Source organism: Hipposideros armiger, unplaced genomic scaffold, assembly GCF_001890085.2.
Source record: "Hipposideros armiger isolate ML-2016 unplaced genomic scaffold, ASM189008v1 scaffold_377, whole genome shotgun sequence".
In the NCBI taxonomy this organism is placed as follows: domain Eukaryota; kingdom Metazoa; phylum Chordata; class Mammalia; order Chiroptera; family Hipposideridae; genus Hipposideros; species Hipposideros armiger.
Window position 1 is genome coordinate 1,390,483 of NW_017731727.1, and position 24,365 is coordinate 1,414,847.

The 24,365-nt window shown below is 34.8% G+C and overlaps 1 protein-coding gene across 6 annotated transcripts in view; it reads left to right on the forward strand.

Moving 5' to 3' along the window:
- Window positions 1–24,365, forward strand: part of COL4A5 (collagen type IV alpha 5 chain) — a 256,477-nt gene that overhangs the window by 176,480 nt on the left and 55,632 nt on the right. For all 6 annotated transcript variants that reach the window (XM_019662461.1, XM_019662459.1, XM_019662464.1 and 3 more), the window contains 6 exons: window positions 737–905; window positions 2,875–2,967; window positions 3,060–3,164; window positions 4,777–4,874; window positions 6,163–6,313; window positions 20,642–20,755. In XM_019662461.1, coding sequence (XP_019518006.1) covers window positions 737–905; window positions 2,875–2,967; window positions 3,060–3,164; window positions 4,777–4,874; window positions 6,163–6,313; window positions 20,642–20,755 — 730 coding nt within the window. The remainder of the gene's footprint in view (window positions 1–736; window positions 906–2,874; window positions 2,968–3,059; window positions 3,165–4,776; window positions 4,875–6,162; window positions 6,314–20,641; window positions 20,756–24,365) is intronic.

The following is a 24,365-nucleotide window of genomic DNA, read 5'->3' on the forward strand; positions in this document are numbered from 1 at the left end:
ATGGGTCAGTGGGAGGTTTCCCTTCTATTATCCCACATATCCGGGGCCGGCCGAGTGGCTCAGTTGGTTAAGAGCTCAGTCAAGAGTGCGAGCTCTGAGCAACAGGGTCACCGGTTTGATTCATGGTCTGAGCTGAGCTGCCGCTGAGCTGCCAACAGGTGTCAGGATGGCTCAGCTAAAAAAAAAAAGGTGGCTCCGTGGTGCAATGGATAGCACATTGGACTTCTATTATCCCACATATCCCTGTCTTGGTTTATTTAGACATACAGCAGAAGTCTAATTTGGCGTTTAAATATAGTAAACTTACAGATTAGTCTGAGTAGGTGGCCACGTTAAATGTGCCACAGACCCTAAAGATTGAACAAACATGAGCAGTGTCTTTTTGTGTACAACACACAACCCAGCATATTTAGGTGAGAAGTGATATATAAAATATAAGCTAGACTATAAACTTCTTAACTTATACTATAATATAAGCTTAATGAAGGCAAAGTTTTTTGTCTATTTTTATTCTTTGTCTGTATCACCAGCATCTGGCACAGAGTAGGAACTCAAAAAATATTTGTTGAAAGAATGAATGACTAAAGGGTGTGATCACACATAACATTCCATAATAACACACAGCTTTTAAGAAGAGCTCTTTATGGCTGTATCATTTCTCTTGTTATATTCAGGAATACCAACCTGAAGGGAGCTGTTATATCTATGTTTCTATATTAAACTTTTCCCTTTTCAGGGTGGAATTGCTTTTAAGGGCGAAAGAGGTCCCCCGGGAAACCCAGGCTTGCCAGGTCTTCCAGGGAATAGGGGGCCTATGGGCCCTACTGGTATTGGACCTCCCGGCCCAGTCGGTGAAAAAGGCATACAAGGTGTGGCAGGAAATCCAGGACAGCCAGGAGTACCAGGTGAGTTTACTATGGTTGTTTTGCTTATTATTTGGTGCTTAAAAGCAGAAATATATTGTCTTGGCCATTCTTGGCTTCCCTCATGAGAGAATTGTTTCCCTAGACATTTGTATTTGGGCTTTTCAGAGCTCCTTAGCAAGGGAACACAATAAGTATGTTTTCTTAAGGGGAGGGGTTTCTCTTTAATTTTTTTTCTGAATATCTTCACTGTTGTTGTTTTGAAGTACGTGATACATAATGCTTCATTAAACAAATAATTATATTGGAAACACACATGTAACTACCACACACATCAAGAAACAGAACATTGCCGGCATCCTCGAAACCCTCATCCTCTTCTCTGCTCTTTCCTGATCATAATCCCATTCCATTTCTCCAAGAGCAACCAGTGTCCTGACTTTGGCATAATTTCCTTTCCCTTACACCCTAGTGTTATCACTGAAGTAAGCATTCCCAAACAAAATACTTTAATTAAGCTTCTTTTTGAACTTCATATTAATGCAATCACAACGTAAGTATTCTTTATGTGAACTTTGCATATAGCTATAGTATATGCATTTTCATTGCTATTTAGTATCCTAGTGTGTGTGTGTGTGTGTGTGTATCACAGTTGATTTATCCATTTTATTGCTAATGGACAATTGGGTATTTTATAGTTCAGACCTATTATGAATAATGCTTCTATGTACATTCATATATCACCTCGTGTACATATGCATGCACATCTCTGGGTCAAGGATCAGCAAACTGCAGCCCATGGATTAAAACTCTCTCACCACTTGTCTAAATGAAAGTTTCATTTGAACACATCCACTCCCATTCACTATTGTCTATGATTGCTTTTGCACTATAACCACAGAGTTGAGTAGTTGTGAGAGAGACCATATGGCCTACAAGACCTACAGTATTTACTGTCAGGCCCTTTACAGAGAAAAGTTGGCCAGCCCTTTACCTAGGTTATATATTTAAGATTAACATTTTCAAGGCATAGAATAAATAAATGCATCTTAAACTTTACTAGATAATTCCAAACTGTCCAGAGCAATTGTTCCAATTTATACTCCCACCAGCAGTATTGGAGATTTCTTATTGCTCTACATCCTCATAAACATTTTGTATTATCAAACTTTTATATTTTTGCCAGTCTGTTGAATGTGATATATCTCATAGCAGTTTTATTTTGCATTTCTCTGATTACATTAGAGTTTAGTATCTTTGTATGTTTATTGACCATTTTAATTTCCTTTTATGAAATGCCTATTCAAGTGTTTTGACCATTTTTCTATTCTATTGTTTTTTTTCTTATTTATTTAGAGGAATATATATATATATATATATATATATATATATATATATATATGTTGCACACATATGTATGTTGTATATATTCTGTGCACTAGTTCTTTGTTAGCTATTTATTTTGCAAAATGTTCTCTCACTATGGCTTGCCATTTTCACTCTCTGTATGGTATCTTTAATGAACGAAATTAGTATGAATGTATTCAAATTTATCATTCTTTTCTGTCATGGTTAGTGCTTTTTTTGGTCATATTTAAGAAATTATTTGTCCTGAGTCTATTTCAAGTCCCTATTTCAATTAATGAGAAATGGGTATACTTAGACTTCACACACATAAAACCTTAAGGTACCATTAGTTTGCCAAAAATAAGTATTTTCTTTATTAGCTAGAGTTTGAGTTTTTTAGATTCTTTTGACCTACATTTAAATTTTTAAAAAAATATAAATCCATCTTTAATCAAGGAGCTCTTAAAGCTATCATCTACTTTTTCTTTTTGCAATTGCATCTTTCTGTTTGGTATCTACCTTGAATATATAATATGGGATTGTTTTTCTTGTTAATTTGTGTTAGTGTGCATTTTCAAAAGATTATACTTATTTTTGTTTTTAATTAAAAGAGATCTTTAGTCAAGTGAACACATATTCACTATCGATTCCCTTTTGTTCTTAGGTCCTAAAGGTGATCCAGGTCAGACCATAACCCAGCCAGGGAAGCCTGGCCTACCTGGCATCCCAGGGAGAGATGGTGAAGTAGGTCTTCCAGGTATGCTAGGAATGTTTTTCACCAAGTCTTCAACACTTATTGACTTCTTTCTTTAAAAGTTTTCCTTTCAAAAAACTGTTGCTTCTTCTTAGGTGATCCTGGACTCCCAGGCCAGCCAGGCTTGCCAGGAATGCCAGGTAGCAAAGGAGAACCAGGTATCCCTGGAATCGGGCTTCCTGGACCACCCGGTCCCAAAGGTAGGTAGGGCTGGACAGCAGGCAGGTTATGTTAGCTGGTTAGTATGACATTATTCGTTGATATAGTTCACTCAACAAATAAAATATATTAATTTTACCTATTTTCTATGTTGTATGAAAATATAAATGAAAAGTCACAGCATGCATGCACCTGTAATTTAATTGTCTTTATCTAAAACAGTCCAGACAAGAAAGTATCTAAATCATAGATACACAAAAGTGATATATAAGCCTTAAAAATCACAGTAATTATTGTCTTTTGTGTTCACTATTGTATTTTCAGGGCTTAGAACAGTTCCTGGAACATAGTAAGCACTAAATAGATATTTGTTAAATGAATGGATTTTATTAAACAGATTTATTGCACATATGTATTCAAATAATGTTATTCTAAATCATATTCTCATGATTTACTGAAATTTTTAAAGCTGTTGCTTCAGTTCTGCTTTATTTCTCACAAAATTTATTCTCATGAATGGCAAGACTGTGCATTGGTGTGAGAATGGTGCTAAACATGCCCTTACTCATTTATACTAAATGGCTTCAAAAGAGTCAGATTTGATTTTATGTGTATGAGGTGTGATCAAACAATATGGTGAATGTTTAAATTAAAAATATATATACTACAGTAAAAGACACATTGCCTTAATCCCACTCAAAATACTCCCCCTTGCTTTGAACACTCTTGCCCGTTGTTCTTGCCACTTTCTGAAGCAGTTCTGGAAGTCCTCTTTTGTGAGTGTCTTTAATCATGGTGTGGCTGCCTCACTGTCCTGAATCCACTCAAAATGTTTACTTTTCATGGTCATTTTGACTTCGGAGAAGAGTGGGAAGGCACACGGTGCCAGATCGGATGAATAGGTGGATGAGGACACACGGTAATGTTTTTATTTGACAGAAATTGTCATACACAAGAAGTGATGTGTGACACGGAGCATTGTCATGATGGAGGATGAAACTGTTTGCCTATTTCATGTTAATGTGTTGTTCGTGATCCATGATTTATGGCATACTTTAAAACACACCTTCTCTCAGGTGTAGCTCAGACCCGACTGACTGTACCGAACAAGTTGAAACTTGTTACTAAGGTTTGTCAAACCGCTTCCAGTATTGAAGAGCCCTGCCTTTCCATTGGATGGCACTTGGCAGCAGCATTCACCATAGCTTTTGATCACACCTTGTATTCATATATAGTATGTGTGTAATATCTGCAATTGTTTTTAGCTGATTTCCAGAATTATGTGGTAGGTCTTTTATTATATTATATCCAGATGTAAGCAGAAGAAAATATTTTCTGTTCTTGTGTGAGATTCATTCCATATGTTCAGTTTTATCTCATGAGGAATAGCTCTCATTTTCCTTTAGAAGAGCTTATCTTCTACACACATTAGCCTATATGAAAATGATAGGACCATAAGATGATTGAGAGGGAATATCAAGTATCTGTAAGGCTTGATCCTAAGAATTCATCTAAAATATCATTGTGGCTTTAACATCTTACTGTAGTCACTAAGCACGATCAGATAGGGGGAAAATGTGGGTTTGGGTGTTTGGATATCTTTCTTAAAATATCTTCTATTTGGAGATTTAAAAGGGACTTTTCATTTTACAGGTTTTCCTGGAATTCCAGGACCTCCGGGAGCACCTGGGACACCTGGAAGAATGGGCCTAGAAGGCCCTCCTGGGCCACCAGGCATTCCAGGACTGAAGGTCTGGGACACTTTAATTGATTCTTTCCCCCTTTCCTATGTCCCCTACCTTCCTTAGCTCTAGCTCTCTATTTTGACTTAGACATCATTCACTATATAAATAAAATTAACTGATTATATTTTCATTTAAAATTTTTAACACAAAACAGTCGTTAGTAGTTTCTGAATCCATTTTAAAGTGACAGATTATTGATGAGATTAGAGGTTATAGATGAAAGAATGCAATCATAGGCTACTCCTGTGCTTCTCAGTAATATCACCATTCCATTTCATCTCTCTCCATGCCTGTGTGTGATGATTGGTTGAAATGGTGTTGAAAATCATGTCAAGAACTTCCCATTCTTTCCCTCTGTCCCAATTCCATCTCAAAAACATTGCAAATCACTGCTATTAACTTATAATAATAAGAATAATAATAAGTTTGAGTTACTTCCATTCCTTTTATTATATCTTAGCTAGTTTAAGATTTTCCTCAGTGAACCTTCAGCAAACTGCTGTGGTATATAATTATCCTGATTGACCCCGTGTTTTCTCTTTGTTTAATTAATTTAAACTTCCTGTGTTTTTATCATTACTATTGGGTCTTTGGGAAAGTCGTGACGTAATTTTCTATGTTTTTCAATGCAAAAATATGTCATGACTTTCCTGATGACCCAATACTTTTTTTCATGGGAAAAACAAGTGACCATGACTCCAGCTGTCATCATAAACCACTTCTTTGTTAATTAATTGTTTTATTTTATTATGAACCTTTTCAAATGAACACAAACATAAAAGGAATAATACAGTGAACTTTCATATAGCCGTCACTCAGATTGCAAATTATCAGGATTTTATATTTGCTTCATCTATTTCTTTTTACTTTGCTGAAGTATTTTAACCCAAATCTCAAAATCATGTCATTTCACCTATAAATACTTAAGTATTCTTCCCTAAGTGTACATTGTGTACAAAAACCACAATGCCATTACCATACTTAATCAAACTAAAAATAATCATCTAATACTTGGTCTATAATACATTTTCTCACTATGTTCTTTCATTTTATGATCTCTCAGTTATCTTTCTTGTTCTGAAACCAGTCCAAATCATTTAATTTGTTTACTAAGCCCTGTTTCTCATCCTTTCAGATGTTCTTTCCAACATACCAGTTAACTTTTCATTTATTTACCCTACTCCCTCACCCATGGGGGAAAAATATTACCTTGTATTTTCTGCTTTAAATTCTCTATAGTAAACAATCAATACTAAGAAAGGTTTTGCTATGTTTTGTCATGTGTATGCTCAAGGGAGAACCAGGATTTGGGCTACCTGGGCCACCTGGGCCTCCAGGACTCCCAGGTTTCAAAGGAATACTTGGTCCAAAAGGAGATCGAGGTTTCCCAGGACCTCCAGGACCTCCAGGACGCACTGGCTTTGATGGGCTACCTGGACCAAAAGGTATAGAGGCTGCTGCTCCTTCTCAATTTGCTTTTAACTATTATAGATATTGAAACTGTTGGGAAAGTTTATGGGTGATAAGTCCCATTAACTGGAAAGTTGGTGCTGCCGCTCTGTCACTGCTTTTCTTTTTTCATCGTCCATTGATATTTTTTGTTTTATTTCATTGAATAGATAATACAATTATAAATGTGTAAAAGTAACACAGAGACATCTTTCTTTTACCACATCTCCATCCACTCTGTTCCTCCGCATCCCATGTGTAGTCATTTTTCGTTACTTATTTATCCTTCTAGTGTTCCTCCGTACAAATACAAGCCAATATATATATTTTTATTTCCTACCTTTCTCAAAAGATAGTATAATACCTTTTGACATTTTCACTTCACCATATTTCACTTAAATTATACTCTAGAAATCAGTCCATATCAGTACATAGAGATCTTGATTTTTTTAAGAATAGCTGACTAATGTTGAATTGCTTGTGTATACCATAGTTTGTTTCACCAGTTGCTAGTTGCTAGACGGGATTTTTGACACTTTTTTCCTATTAGAAATAATACCATAGTGAATAACCTTATATACGTGTGATTTCATATGGATACAGGTTTAATAGAGTAATAAATAGGATTTTTTTGAATTGAAGGGTAAATGCATCTGTAGATATTGTTATATTCCTCTCCATCTGCACCAGTTTACACTCCCAGCAGCGATGTATGAATGTGCTTGATTCTCCACAACCTTGATAAATGAGTATGTTAACAAACTCTTGGATTTTTGCCAACCTGGTAAAACTAAGTAGGTATCACAGTATAGTTTAAACACTTTACTGTGAAAATTTTCGAATACATAGAAAAATTAAAAGAATTGTACAGTGAAAAATTAAAAGAATTGTACGGTGAATACCCATATAATCCATCACCTAGGTTTGACAACTAACATTTTATCTCTTTGCCAACCTTTTTTTTTAAGATTTTTATTGGGGAATTGGGGAGGGGAACAGTATTGGGGAATTGAGGAATGGGAACATTATGTTTTTCCAAGACCCATCAGCTCCAAGTCAAGTTGTTGTCTTTCTATCTTAGTTGTGGAGGGCCCAAGCTCAGTTCTAAGTCCAATCGTCACTTTCAATCTAGCTGCAGGGGGGCATAGTCCACCATCTCATGTGGGAGTCAAACCGGCAACCTTGCTGCTTACTGTGCCATCCGGCCGCGCTATGGCAGCTCGAGGCTGCTCAGCTCAAGGTGCCATGTTCAAACTTAGTTGCCAAGGGGAGAGGGGGGCACAGCCACCATCCCATATGGGTGTCGGACCAGCAAACTTGCTGCTCTGCTAAGAGCATGCGCTCTCACCAGCTCAGCAGCAGCTCAGCTCGGGCGCAGCTCACTGGCTCATGTGGAAATCAAAGCAGCGACCCCGTTGCTTAGAGCTCGAGCTCTTAACTAACTGAGCCACTCGGCTGGCTCCCCAACCTTTTATTTTTTAAAATTTCATATATACAGAATGTAGAAAGGATTTTACAGTGACTACTATATACCCATCGTTGACATTCTGCTGTCAACATTTTACTATGCATGCTTTGTCACATATCTATCCATCCCTTTCTCCATCCATTGATTTATTTTTTGATGAATTTTGAAGTAAATTCAAACAACGGTATACTTCTTCCTAAATACTTAAGCATGCATATCATAACTACACTTCAATGGTTATTCTTTCTCTTTTAATATAAAATTCATATTAAATGAGATGCACACATCTTAAGGATACATTTGCTGGATTGTGACAAATGCAAATACCTGTGTAAACAAGCCCCTATCAAGATATAATCCCAGACATTCCCCTTTTGCCCATTTCCTCAGTCCCTACCCCAAAATCCACAGTGGCAACAATACTGTAATGATTTTGTTATCATAAATTAATTCTGCCTGTTCAAGAACTCCATATGGAATCATACAGTATGTATATTCTTTGTAAGACTTCTTTCACTCAGAATATTGTTTTGAGATCCATTCATGTTGTTGTGTTTATCAGTAGTTCTACTTTTTTATTATTAAGTATTTTATTTATAAATATACCAAAGTTCCTTTATTAATTTTCTGTTGATGGATACCAGACTATGTCACGTTTGGGCTATTGTGAGTAAAGCATTGAAGAATATTGTTTTACAAGTCTTTTTATGGATATGTGCTTTCATTTTACTTGGGTAAACTCCTAAGAGTAGAATTGTTGGGTCATAAGATAGGTGTATGCTAGTTGTAAAGGAAACTACTAAACCCTTTCCCAAAATGGTTTTACCATTTTAAACTTGCACCAATATGGTATGAACATTTCAATTGTTCCACATTTTCTCCAACATTTGGTGTTATCATTCTTTTCATTTTTGAATTTTGGTAGGTGTGTTGGTAACATATTTTGGTTTTATATTTTATTTGTTATTAAATTTATTGGGGTGACATTGATTAATGAAATTATACAGTAAAACCTTGGATTGCAAGTAACGTGGTTTGCGGGTGTTCGACAAGACGAGCAAACATTTCTAATACATTTTAACGTGGTAAACGAGCGATGTCTTATAATACGAGTAGTTTGTTTCTGGAACAAGTTATGCTCGTAAACCAAGGTATTACTGTATAGTTTTGAAATAGTGTACAATTCTATAATACGTCATCTGTATATTGTATTGTGTGTTCACCACCCAAAGTTAAATTGCCTTCCATCACCATATATTTGACCCATTTACCCTTTTCTGTCTTCCCCTTCCCCTACCCCCTTTCCTTCTGTTGTCTGTGTCTATGAGTTTTTGTCTTGTTTGTTGCTTTCAGTTTCATATCCCACATATGAGTGAAATCATATGGTTCTTGACTTTTTCTGTCTGACTTATTTTGCTTAGCATGAAAATCTCAATATCCATCCATATTGTTGCAAATGGCAGTATTTCATCTTTTCTTATGTCAGAGTAGTATTCCATTGTATATATATATATATATATATATATATATATATATATATATATATATATATGTATATATGTATATATACCACATGTTTTTTTTTTAAGATTTTATTGGGGAATTGGGGAAGGGAACAAACAGTGTTGTGGAATTGGGGAAGGGGAACATTGTGTTTTTCCAGGACCCATCAGCTCCAATTCAAGTTATCCTTCAATCTTAGTTGTGGAGAGCACAAGCTCAGCTCCAGTCCAGTCGCCATTTTCAATCTAGTTGCGGTGGGGTGTGCAGCCCACCATGCCATGCGGGAGTCGAACCGGCAACCTTGTTGTTAAGAACACGTGCTCTCACCAGCTGAGCCATCTGGCCACCCATTGGCATCTCAGCGGCAGCTCAGGCGCAGCTCACTGGCCCATGTGGTAATCGAACCAATGACCCTGTTTCTCAGAGCTTGCACTCTAACCAGTTGCACTACCCAGCTGGCCCCTGTACCTCATCATGTTTATCCAATCATCTATTGAAGGACACTTCAGTTGTTTCCATGTCTTACCACCAATTAACATAAGGTGGATATATCTTTGCAGATAAATGTTTCCAGATTTTTTGGGTAGATACCCAGAAGCGGGATTGCTGGGTTATATTGTAATTCTGTTCTTCATTTTTTAAGGAAACTTTATACTGTTTTCCATAGTGACTGTACCAATTTACATTCCCACCAGCAGTATATGAGGGGTCTTTTTTCCCCACAACTCCTCCAACACTTGTAATTACTTGTCTTGTTGATACTAGTAATTAGAATGGCTATATTTTGGGTTTAGTTTGCATTTCTCTAATGATGAATGATATTAAGCTCTTTTACATGCACTGGTAGATAATTTACTCATCCAAATATTTATCCCATTTTTAAAATATGGGTTGTTTCTCTTTTTATTAAGTTGGAAGTGATGTTTTTATATCCTGCATACTGTTCCTTTGTCATATACACGTTTAGGAGTATTTTATCCCTTTCTGGCTTGCCTATTCATTTTTATTAGTGTATTTTGATAAACAATAGTTTAAATATTGTATGTTTTGTTTATAAGTTTTTTAGTTTTAGCTTTTATGTTTAAGACTATCATCCATCTCAAATAATTTTTGTTCAGAATAATTTGTTTAAAATAGCTCCCTTCCCCTTGAATTACATTGGTGTCTTGCTAAAAATCAAATGACTATATCTGTGTGGGTCTATTTCTGTGCTGTCAATTCTACTTATCTATTTTACTATCCTTAAGTCAGTACTAATAGTTTATATTACAGTAGCTTTACAGTAAGACTGAATGTCAGATAATGTAAGTCCTCCAACTTTGTTTTTGATTTTTTAAAGTCTTTGGATATACGGGGTCCTTTGCTTTTAATGTCAGTGTAGTTTAAATTTTCATTTCTATTAATATGAGTAAGATTGACCATCTTTTCATATGTTGAGAGAGCATACATATTTTTTCTTGTAGACTGCTCATTTCCTTTGCTCATTTTTCTGTTGGTTTCTTCTACTTTCTTGATTTTGATTACCCTAATTAATATATATAAGAATACAATTAACCTAGCTGGTTTGGCAATTGTATTTTCCTTTCTTGTTTGCAAGGAATTGGACTCTCCTTGTCAATATTTTGGCCCTCAGAGAATAATCTCAGCAGCTTCATGCACCTGAAACATATTGGGTTGATTACCATTAAAACAATAAGACAGTGTAGTTCAATTTAACCAGGATAGATTCAGTCAGCAACAGCCCCAAACTACAGTAGCTCAGTATAAATTCTTCTTGGATAAGCTCTTTTAAAAAAAATTATTATTGGGTCAAAGTATATGCATATATTTAATACTTTATTTTGATTGTTTAATTTTTTAAAGATTTTTATTAAAAATATGGCTAACAACAAAAAAAACTGATGTAGAAAAATAAAAATAAATACATAAAAATAAAAATAAAAATATGTCTAACATACAATAGTATATTAGTTTCAGGGGTCCACCATAGTTATTCAAGATTTATATACCTAAAGAAGTGGTCACCATGATAATAAGTCCAGCAACCATTTGACACCATGCTATGCTATCACAATATTATTGACTATATTCCCCATGCTGTACATTACATCCCCATGACTTATTTGTTTTACACCTAGAAATTTGGACCTCTTGGATAAGCTCTTTTAAAAATACCTTTCTGTACACCTGAAACTAACAATAAAAAATACCTTTCTGTCTTCTAGCAAATAATTCTGGCCAGCTGTAAATGATAACACTCAAAGTTACAGGTAATGTTTCCCACCAATTATCTTCTCAAGCTTAGAGCAGGGACCACAAACATTGCAGATAGACATTCCAATTGATAAGCTATGTGGCAAGCAGTCTCCATGGAAAAAATTACTCATTCACTATACTTAGTTTAAAAAAATGTCCTTGAGACATGGGTTGGGGAGAAATGGGTTAAAGACTATTTTAAATATCAACTTCTTTTTTAATTAAATTATAGTTGACATTTGATATTACATTAGTTTCAGGTGTACAGTATAGTGATTAGACATTTATATAACTAATAAAGTGATCCTCCTGATAAGCCTAGTACACACCTGCCACATAGTTATTACAATATCATTGACTGTATTCCCTATGCTCTACTTTACACCCCCATGATTATTTTGTAACTGCCTATTTGTACTTCTTAATCCCTTTACCCTTTTCACCCACTCCGCCAACCCCCCTCCTACCTGACAAACATCAGTTTGTTCTCTTTATCTGAGTCTGTTTCTTTTTTGTTTGTTCATTTATTTTGTTTTTTACATTCCAAACATAAGTGAAATAATATAGTATTTGTTTTTATCTGTCTGATTTATGTCACTTAACATACTACCCTCAAGTATCAACTTCTTAACAGGCATTTACCTGATCCTGAAAAGGAATTATAGGATCCCCATATCCTAAAAGGAACCATTCTCAAATATAAACCCCAGTACAATTCCTGAAGTGCTAGAAGGAAAATAATTTGGGATTTTATTCTATGTAATTCCTTAATTCTTCATTTATTATATTATTTTTTTAAAGATTTTATTGGGGAGTTGGGGGAGGGGAACAGCATTGGGAAATCGGGGAAGGGGAACAGACAAGTTGCTGTCCTTTTATTCTTCAGTCTAGTTGTGGAGGACATCGCTTCACTGGCCCATGTTGGTATTATCATTGTGCTCTTCCCAGGTGAGGCAGATCAGTCGCCAATAACTGGACGGCCACTCAAGGAGGCTTTTGGCAGCTCACGCTGGCTGCCAGCCACTCACAGTAGCTTATGGCAGCCCACTGCAGCTTCACTGCAGCCTACACGGTCGTGGCGACTCATGACAGCCCAGCTCCAGGTCGAGCTGTTGTTCACCATCTTAGCTGTAGAGGGCGCAGCATCACTGGTCCTAATGTGGGATCTGAACCAGGGCCCTGCTGCTCAGAGCTTGCCGCTCCCAAGCCAACTCTTAACCAATGTACCACTCGGCTGGCCCAAACGTTACTTTTTTTAGCTGAGCCATTCTGCCACCTGTTGGCAGCTCAGCAGCAGCTCAGCTCGGGCTGGTCATCAAACCGGTGTCCCTGTTGCTCAGAGCTCACACTCTTGAGCGAGCTCTTAACGAAATGAGCCACTCGGCCAGCCCTCATTTATTATATTTTTATTCTGTGCCAGGTTCTACTTGAATCACTAGAAACATAAAGTCATAAACTTTGCTCTTGAAGATCTTAGAGATTGCTCTCTACTATAAGAAAATTGAGGTTCTATCACTGATACTGATTATTTCAACAGGAACTTTTATAAAAATGTATCACTAATGTTTTGGATCAATATACCACAGCGAAAACTCAGCAAGCAGATCACAATAAAAGTTCACCCTTCAGACATACCTATATCAGAACTTACTAGTCACTGAACTATAGGAGAGATTAATGCAGGACATTTAAAGCAAAACAGTGACCAATAATAAATTAATAAATCTAATTCCATCAGGAAATACCTATATGAGATATAAAATGTGCTTTAGAATGAACATTAGAATCAGAATAAGCAAAAAAGAAAAAAGAAGATGACTTTGGAAGTATTAAATTTGGGTTATATGTTCCTTTTATTCAGGGTCTCATTTAAGGTACCTTGGGAGGCTTCCTGTAGATGACACTTGAACTGAATCTTTAAAGAAGGATGTTCCAGGTACCTGGAAAAATGTGCAAAAGTATCATTGTGATAAATAGAAAGGTACATTTGGAAATGTTGCAACACATTAAAACTGAAATATAATTTGCAAAAAATCTATATCATATCTAGTAATTAATAAAACAAATGTGCCAAATGTATTTGTGGAAAAACGTAAACTCTATTATTAACAACATGAAAAGGGATAGAATTAATTGGGTGATAAATTATGTCTGAATAGAAAGACTCAATGATGTCAACTCTCTTCAAATTTCTCTGTAAATATAATGCATTTGCAAATGGGAATTCAAGTAGGGATGTTTTGGAAGCACTTGCCATAACTGATTCTGAAACTGAATATTTACCAAACATATAATAAAATACATTACAAAATCATTGTAACTATAACATTGTGAACCAGTACTGGAGCAGACAAGTAGTTCAATATAATAGTAAGAGTTCAGAAACATACTCATGTATATACAGAAACTTGGTATTTCACAGAAATGTCATCATTAGACAGTAGGGAAAGAATAGAGTCTTTAAAAGTTGGTAATTGAGTAAATGGTCTCAACTAAATAAATCCCAATGAGCAATATATAAGAAGGAATTAAAATCACAAGTATGAAAAGTAAAATTAAGAAAAAATTATATGAGAAAATATGGAAGACTGGGAAAGATAGATTTTTGTGACACTAAGATTATACAATGTTGGCCACTCTCAAAACGGAAAAAATACTCATAGATACAGAGAACATTTTGATGATTGCCAGCTGGGAGGGATGTTGGGGGATGGGTGAAAAAAGGGAAGGCGTTAAAAAATACAAATTGGTTGTTACAAAATAGTCATGGGAATGTAAAATATAGCATAAGGAATATAGTCAATAACATAATATCTATGTATGGTGACAGATGGGTGCTAGGTTTATCAGGGTGATCACTTTGTAAGTTATATAAATGTCTAATCACTATGGTGTACACTAGAAAATAATATACTATTGTATGTCAACTGTAAATGAAAAATAAAACAATTATTCAAAGATAAAGAGAATATAAAATTACAAATAGAAAATTGGGATATTGCAATGCCCAATATCAGGTGGTCTTCAGCTCAGCTAGTCTTTTCATGCTTATTCAGCTACCATGGGACATTCTTGGCATTGGATTCATGTATAAAGATACAAGGATATAATCTACAGTGTTCTAGCATGGGAGTGTCAGGAGTTTCTCTTCAGCATAACTCCTCAACATTGACATTTATAGAACATTCCATCCAACAAGAGTAGAAAACACATTCATTTTGCGTGCACATGGAACATTCACCATGATAGACCATAATCTGGGTCATCAAACAAATTTTGGCAAACTAAAAGTATTGAAATACAATAATTTCACCATTGATGGATTTAACAACATATCAGTAACATAAAGCTATCTGGGAAAATGCTGACATATTTAGAAAATAACCAAAACACTTCTGAATAACCATAAATAAAAGGGGAAATCACCAGGAAAGTTAGAAAATATGTATTTTGAATTGAGTGAAAATGAAAATAAAACATCAAAATTTGCAGGATGCAGATAAAGAAGTGATTAGAAGAAAATTCATGTATGAAAAGCTTTTATTAGGGTAAAAAAATCTCAAATAAATTATCTAACTTTACCTTTAAAAAATTAGACAAGAAAAACAAAATAAAAAGAAGACAATCAGAAGATAGAGCAAAGTAACAAAAAGAGCAGATATCAATTAAATTAAAAATTGAAAAACAATAGAAATATTTTATGAGACCAAATGAGGTCCTTTGAAAAGATCAATAAAATGGATAGACTTCTAGCCGGGCTAATTAAGAAAAAAAAAAGAGATTTTGTTTCTTTCTTTGCCTTGTTTGTTTGCTGCTTTCAGTTTTATATTCCATATATGAGTGAAATAAATTGTTCTCAACTTTTTATGTCTGGCTTTTTTTGCTTAGCATGATAATCTCAAGATCTATCCATGTTGTCGCAAATGGCAGTATTTTGTCTTTTCTTAGGGCCAAGTAATACTCCATTGTATATATGTACCATATCTTCTTTATCCAATCAGCTATTGAAGGACACTTTTGTTATTTCGATGTCTTTGCCACCGTGAATAATGCTGCAGTGAACATAGGGGTACATATATCTTTACAGGTAAATATTTTCAGATTTTTTGGGTATATACCCCAAAGAGGGATTGCTGGGTCATATGGTAATTCTTTTCTGAATTTTTTGAGGAAACTCCATACTGTTTTCCATAGTGGCTGTACTAACTTACATTCCCACCATCAGTGTATGAAGGTTCCTCTTTCTCCACAGCCTCTCCAACACTTGTAATTACTTGTCTTGTTGAGAATAGCCATTCTCACAGGTGTGAGGTGGTATCTCATGGTTTTGATTTGCATTTCCCTAATAGCTGGTGAAATTGAGCATTTTTTCATATATCTGTTGGCCGTTTGTATGTTCTTGGGAGAAGTTTCTGTTCGAGTCCTCTGCCCATTTTTTAATGTGATCGTTTGTTTTGTTGTTGTTGAGCTGTATGAATTCTTTATATATTTTGTATAGTAGCCCTTCATCAGAGATGTTTTTCACGAATGTATTCTCCTATTCAGGTGGTTGCCTCTTTGTTTTGTTGATTGCTTCTGTTGCTGTGCAGAAGCTTTATACTTTGATATAGTCCCATTCATTTATTTTTGCTTTTACTTCCCTTGCCTTTGAGGTCAAATTCATAAAATTCACTCTAAGACCAAGGTCCCTAAATTTAGTACCTGTGTTTTCTTCTATGCCAGCAAAAAATCATAGACACAGATAACAATTTAGTGGTTACCAGAGGGTAAGGGGGAAGGTGAGAAAGTGGAAGAGGGTCAATTATATGGTGACAGAATGTTTGACTTAGGGTGGTGAACACACAATGCAATATATAGATGATATATTATAGTGTTGTACACTTGAAACCTATAGAATTTTATTAACTAATATGCCAATAAATTTAATTTAAAAAGAGAAAGGGGGGGCCAGCCGAGTGGCTTAGTGGCTCAGGAGTGTGAGCTCTGAGCAACAAGGTCATTGGTTCGATTCCCAGCCTGAGCTGAGCTGCTACTGAGCTGCCAACAGGTGGCAGGATGACTCAGCTAAAAACAAAACAAAACAAAACAAAAAACCAAAAAAGAAAAAAGAGAAAGGGACATAAAGCCAAAAAAGAAAAAATGAGAAGAGATATGTTACCAATATTAGCAATGAAAGAGGAGGCATTGTTACATACCCTACAGATGTTAAAGAAATAACAGGGGAGTATGGCAAACAACTGTATGCCCATAAATTTGACAACTTAAGTGAAGTGTATGAATTTCTTGAAAATACAAACTACTGAAGCTCAGTGAAGAAGAAATAGATAATCCAGATATTTATTAAAGAAACTGAGTTTGTAGTTAAAATCCTACCAACAAAGAAAACTATAGGTCCAGGTGGCATCACTCATAAATTCTAATAAATATTTAAAGAAACAATAACAGCAGTTCCACATTATTTCTTTTCCAAAATACAAGTGGGAGGATTGCTGCCCAATCATTGTATGAGACCAGCATTATCCTAATATCAAAACCAGGCAAAGACATTATAAGGGGAATAAAAAGCTATAAACCAATATCTCTAATGAAAATGGATGTAAAAATCTTCAAGAAAATATTAGTAAATCAAACCCAACAACATATAAAAAGGATTCTACAATACAACCAAGTAAAGTTTGTTCTTAGACTTAAAAGCTGATTTTGAAAATCAACGTGATTTACTCTATCAGTGTAAAGAAGAAGAATTTTATTATCATCTCAATAGATGCTGAAAATTATTTGACAAAATTCAACAACTATTCTGAAAAAGTACTCTCAGAAAATTAGGACTAGAAGGAAATTCTGTTAGTATGATAAAGGATATTTACAAAAAACTTGATCCAGGGCCGGCCGAGTGGCGCGATGGTTAAGAACTGGCTTGGGACACCAGAGGGCCCCGGTTCGGATCCCACATATGAGGGCCAGTGACACTGCTCTCCACAGCTAAGATGCTGAACAACAGCTCAACCTGGAGCTGGGCTGCTGTGAGTCGCCGGCGACGGCGTAGGTTGCAGCCCCTGCTGCAGTGGGTTGCCATGGGCTACCGTATGTAGCCAGCAGGCAGCGTGAGTGGCCAACAGCTGCAGTGAGCGGCCGTCCAGAAGCCGGCGACTGATCTACCTCGCCCGGGAAGAGGCAATGATGGTGCCAACTTGGGCCAGTGAAGCAACGTCCTCCACAACTAGACTGAAGAACAAAAGGACAGCAGCTTGTCTGTTCCCCTTCCTCCAACTCCCCAGCACTGTTCCCATTCCCCCAATTCCCCAATAAAAAATCTTAAAAAAAAAAAAACTTGATCCAATATATTTAGTGGTAAAAGACTAATTACTTTTCCCCGAAGATATGGAGCAACATAGCATGTCCTTTCTTTCCAATTGTTTTCAGTATCGTACTGGAAGCCCTATAAAGCAATGAAATGCTATAAGGCAAGAAAAAGAAATGAAATGCATACAAATTATAAAGGCAGGCATAAAAACTGTTTCAATTCATAGGTGACATGATTTTCTATATAAGAACTCTACAAAAAAAAGCTCCTAGCATTATGAAGTGAATTTAGTAGGGTCACAGGATACAAGGCAATACACAAAAATATTTTTTTCTATATACTGCAACAAACACCTAGAAATAAAAATTAAACAAAAACAGTACTATTTAAAATAGTATTGGATAATATGAAGTACTTAGGTATAGTTGTAAGAAAATATGAGCAGGATCTGTATGTGGAAAACTTACACTTATGACAGAAATCAAAGCTCCAAATAAATGGGAAGATATTTTGTTTTCATTAAATGGAAAGCTCAATATTGTGTTAAGGTGTCAATTTTTTTCCAAATTGATCCATAGATTGAACATATTCCCAAGCAAAACTGAGCAGTAGTTTCTGACCCTAAACTTTATTTGGAAAAGCAAAGGACCTAGACCACCCAAAACAATCTGATAAAGAAGTACAGAGTTGGAGGATTCATAGTGCTTAATTTCAAAACTTAATATAAAGCCACAGTAATTAAGATAGTGTGCTATATGTGAAATGACAGACATAATAGATCAATGCAACATAACAGGGAGTCCAAAAATAGACTTACACAATTTGATTTTGGCAAAGTCACAAAAGCAATTTCAATTAAAAAAATAAGCATTTTCAACGAAAGTGCTATATCAATTGGATATCCATATGCAAAGCAAAACAAAAAAGATAAACCTCGACCCATACTTCATACCTTGTACAACAATTAATTCAAAATGGATCATAGGCCTAAACATAAGACCTAAAATGATAAAGCTTTTGGAACAGGGGTAGCAAATATTTTCTATAAAGGGCCAGATAGTTAATATTTTAGTCTTTGTGGACTACATATGGTTTCTGTCACAATCTTTTTTTTACATTCTTTAAAAATATAGAAACCATTCTTAGCTCACAGGAAGTTCAAAAATAGGCCTATAAGCCAAATTTAACCCATGGGCAGTGCTTTATTGTCCCTTGTTTTAGATAAAGGCATAGGAGGAAATTTTTGTGATCATAGGTTAATCAAAGAGATGTTAGATACAACACCAAAGAACAATCCATAAAAGAAAAAAAAACTGATAAATTACACTTCATTAAAATGAAATGTATTTTCGTATCATTTATCTGACAAAGAACTTATAACCAGTAAACATAAAGAACACTCAAAGTCAATAATAAAGAAACAACCAAATTTAAAGTATACAATAGAAATATGGGCAAAAGATTTGAACCAGATACTTCACCAAAGAAGATATTTGAATGCTAATGAGCACATATAACGAGTTTCAATATAATTAGTCATCTAGTAATTGTGAGTTAAAAGTGCAATGAGATACTACTTCCTAACCTATCAGAATAGATTTCAAAAAAAAGAAGGAAAAGTGGCAATACTAAGTACCACCAAGGATGCAGAGTAACTAGAACTCTCATACATTGCTAGTTAGACTGCTAAGTGATACAGCCACTTTAAAAAACATGTTAACAATTTCTTACAGAGTTAAACATACCCTTACCACATAACCTAGCAATCATGCTGCTTGATATTTATCCAAGAAAAATGTGAATCTTCACATAAGAACATGCAGATCAATGTTCATAGCAGCTTGATTCATAATCGGCAAGAATTGGAAACAGCCCAAATGTCCTTCAACTGGTGAACAGTTGAACAATTCATGGCATATTCACGTAATGGTATACTATCCAACAACAAAAAGTAACAAACTACTAATACATACAACAATATGGATGACTCTCAATGCATTATATTAAGCAAAAGAAGATATACTCTAAAGGCTAATACTGTATGATTGCATGTATATGACATTCTAGAAAAGAAAAAACTGCAAGACCTAAAATAGATCAGTAGTTGCCAGGGAATTGGGGTGTGGGGAGGAGTACACTAGAACCAGACACAGGTAGCCTTTTGGGTAATTGGAACTATATCTATCTTCTATATCTTGATTTTGGTGGTGATTATATGACTGTAAATATTCATCAAAACTCATCAAAGTGTACATTTAAAAGACTGAATTGTAGTATATGTACAATTTTAAAATGTAAAAGGGACAGACACAGATAGAGATAGGGACAATGAAGTTTCAAAGGTCAAAGACGTGTTTTGCTGGTGTTGGGAGAGGCTTGAGCATGTTTATAGGCCATAGGCCCAAGTTAGTAAATAGAAAGATGTTAAAGATTATCTACCTTAAAAAAAGGTTATTTGAAAATATGTTTTAAACTTACAAATAGATATTTGCCCAAGATGATTTACAAGTAAAAGAAACGTGTGGTTTGTATTCTTTTGTACTATTTTGTGGGGTTGATTTAAGCACTGAAATTGAGTTCTCAGCATAAGTTAAATTATAAATCTGTAACTTAATGGATTCTCGCTCATTTGCTCTGGGTACTTGTATGTACTTTTCTTACTTAACAAATGGATAGCTTTTTAAGATCCCTGCATAATATATGGGTATTGTAGTTCACATGGGTATTGTGGTTCCTAATGACTAGTGAGTCTGCTATTGATTTTAACATTTAAACTATATTTATTTCTGAAAGGTGATGTTGGGCCAAATGGACAAGCTGGGCCAATGGGACCTCCTGGGCTGCCAGGAATAGGTGTTCAGGGACCACCAGGGCCACCAGGGATTCCTGGACCAATAGGCCAACCTGGTAAGACTGGAGTAAATGTACATTTTGTAGCACTCATTATGTAGAGTTGTTTAGCTTATTAATGAAATGTAATCTAATATGTAAGAGGCTTCCAGAAAACAGATTTAAGAGATAATATGTCTACTTGTATAATTTTGTAATAATGAAAAAGTACATATCACAGCATAAGAGCTACTTCAATTCCTAGTATTCCCCTCCCTGTTCATTTAAAATTTATCTATTAATAATAATGCAATTTGATAATTGCAGTATATTGCCATGGCATATAAGAGTTGAGGTAGTTAGTCATCATCTTGGAATCACAGACCTAAGAACATCTAGTACTGATTATTGCAGACCTGAGTAGCAGTAGAGCATTATTTGGCCTTTGTCTGTGGAACCGTTTTAACATTTCTTAACACATGAAAACTAAAGTTAACATTCTGTTAAAAATATACGAAGGTTGGACAATTAAGTTCGTGAACCCATCCTAGAAAAAGTGCTACATACCTCATTGCTGAATATCACTACAGTCACCTTCAAAGTACTCCCCTTGGGAAGCTTTGCACCCACACCAGCACCTAGTACACCCTTCGAAGCAATTTTGGAGCTGTTTTTCTGGAATGGCCATCAGAGCTGATGTCGTGAATGTCATCAAAATGCGTTCCTTTCAATATTTCCTTTATCTTCAGGTAAAGAAAGAAGTCATTGGGGGCCAGATCAGGTGAGTAGGGAGGGTGTTCCAATACAGTTATTTATTACTGGCTAAAAACTCCCTCACAGACAATGCTGTGTGAACTGATGCATTGTTGTGATGTAAGAGCCATGAATTGTTGGCGAAAAGTTCAGGTCGTCTAACTTTTTCATGAAACCTTTTCAGCACTTCAAATAGTAAACTTGGTTTACTGTTTGTCCAATTGGTACAAATTCATAATGAATAATCCTGATGTCAAAAAAGGTTAGCAACATCGTTGCAACAAGTTCGTGAACTTAATTGCCAGACCTCGTATTTTAGGCATTCTCATGTCTTTTTTAATAAAATGACTTGAATATTCTCTTCTTTTGCCCCTAAATCAGCAATCACTTTACAAATAATTATCATACTAAAATTTTTTATATGGATATGCAAAAAGCTTTTGTCCTCTTGTAACCTAATAGAAAATCGTAAGGTTCCTCTATGCCTGTTTGAGAGTTTGTGTGAGAGTTTGCTTCCTTGAGTTTGTGGATTCTGAGCCATCTGGTGATACAAAATCCCTTTTATCATAATATAGGCAGCACAGTCAGGGCCACTCTTGGGCCAACATTACGTTATTGCAAAGCACTATAATAATTCATAAAAGTAAAACAAATATGGACCATTTAATCAATCTTTAGTTCACTGTAATACATCAGATGACTTAAACACACTTCAGATGTACATATATTGACTTTGAACAATGAAAATATATTTTCTGATCTTAGATGGCAGTAGTATATTGTTAGTAATTATGGTAGAAATTTAGAAACACCAATTAACAATAATGTGGAAGGTAAAAGTTATTTTTGTTTATGTCCTATTTTTAAAAAGTATTGCATGGCATATTGTACCATTTTTATGGCCCCTACCACGTAACTACTGATTTAAAAATAAGAAAATTTACAGTGTTGCTTTGAAGCAGGTTGTTGAAAATTATTTAAAAAAATAAAATTCTAACTAGCATAGCAGAGGGATTTTCAGAAAAAAACAATTAATTTTTAGGTTTGTCCATTATATCCTTCCTTGGATAGCAGTTCCACAAAGATGGTTAAAATGAATTTATCATTTCTGGTGTGTTTTGTCATTTCTTTTATTTCCCAGAATTGCATGAGGTTTTGGAAGCATTTAAAATTCTTAAATTACAGCTGAACAAAAATAAAGAGAGACCACTGTTAATACCAATCTGAGCAAAATAAAATTACATTTATTTGTGCTTTATACTCTTTCAAATTTAGATAATACTCTACAATATTTCGTTCATCTAATGTTCTCTTTTTAACTGATAGATATGTAAGTATATTAATTTATGAAGTCTAGATAGGACAGATGGGGGAAAAGTAATGGTGCTGAATTTAATCTCATCTCTTTCTTCTGTGAATATACATTGTGCCATGGAATTCAAGATCTTAACTAAATGGTTCTACAAACAAATGAAGTTAACAGCAACTGGCATGAAAACATATAGAATGCATTCTTATTAATATAGAAATGTTCTCAAATCACTTTACCACAGGATGAGCCACATTTTATATTTCATATTAGCCATATATACTCAATTTTAAAGTGAATTTTATTTATATAACCAAAGCAAAATATTATCTTAGCCCATTTCAAAAATATCATAATTTCTGTTCATTCATCTCAATAGCAGTGTGATCAGCAAAGCTATTACTAATACCTTGGTATACCTTGCTTATACTGCATGGCTGAAATTTTAACTACTAATTTTTTTAATAAGAAGCTTATTTAATGTACTGGCTGTGTTTCATTTTGTAATAGAAAACTTAATGCAAAATAATTTATATTGTTATCTCTCCCATGTAAAATGTTCATATTATGCTTTTCAGTCTTTTTTTACTCATATTCTGCTGTTATTTACTTAAGTTTTACTATTTGTCATTCTCTTTTCGAAGGCAGGCTATACAGTTCAATGCATGTGTATAAATTAAAGATTTGTTGAATATCAGTTCCTCATTTGACAATAGGGAAATAAAAGAAAAAAATGCCAAAGGACAAAAAGCAAAATACTGTTTTCATCCCAAACCCTAGTAACTCAGGCAGAAATGGAAGTTGTTGGTTCTTGTTATTTCATCTGGCCATTGGCTAGAAGATTACTGTTTTAGTGAATCTTTCTAAAGGTCAGTTAAATATACTGAATTTCATGTCCACAGATCATAACCTAACCTGAGCCAAATTTGTTATGATGCTTGCCCAGACGCAGGAAAAAGTATATGGAACCAAAGAAACAAAGAATTAGTCATGCCATTTACATAGATGGAGAGTACATTATAGTTTTACAACTTTTTTTTGGCTATAAAACCCCTGGGGTACGTGTGTGTGTGTGTGTGTGTGTGTGTGTGTGTGTGTGTGTGTGTGTGTCTGTGAACTTCTCACAGACAATACATATCTTTGAAATTTTACTTTTTTTTAACTATCTCCATTTAGCTGCCTATAAATTTAAAGCTCCTATATACCTCTAATGCACTTAGCCTCTATAGATGTATCCATATAATTCCTGTCATTTTATAAGTAGATTCAGCTTCTGAATTTAAATCATTTTCCTCATCCTGATCTTACCAGGATGCCTGTTTCTGGCGGTGTTCACAGAAATTATCTAAGCTGTGAAAAGTTGTTACTACATAATAGTTGTTACTACTAATATTAATAACAATGTACAAAGAAATCTTGCCTACTAATAATTATTGAGTTCTCTGTAACTAACCTGCTATAGTATAAAATCAAATTAATTTTTAAATTCTAACCTTATGAACTTACATTAAAAAATGATTATTCCAAGCAATATAAAGAATAGAGATAAGCAAAAATGTAAGGCTGATCTTCTTTAAAGAGTATTGTTTTTTTGTGAATGGAAATATTGTCTCTATTGGCAAATAC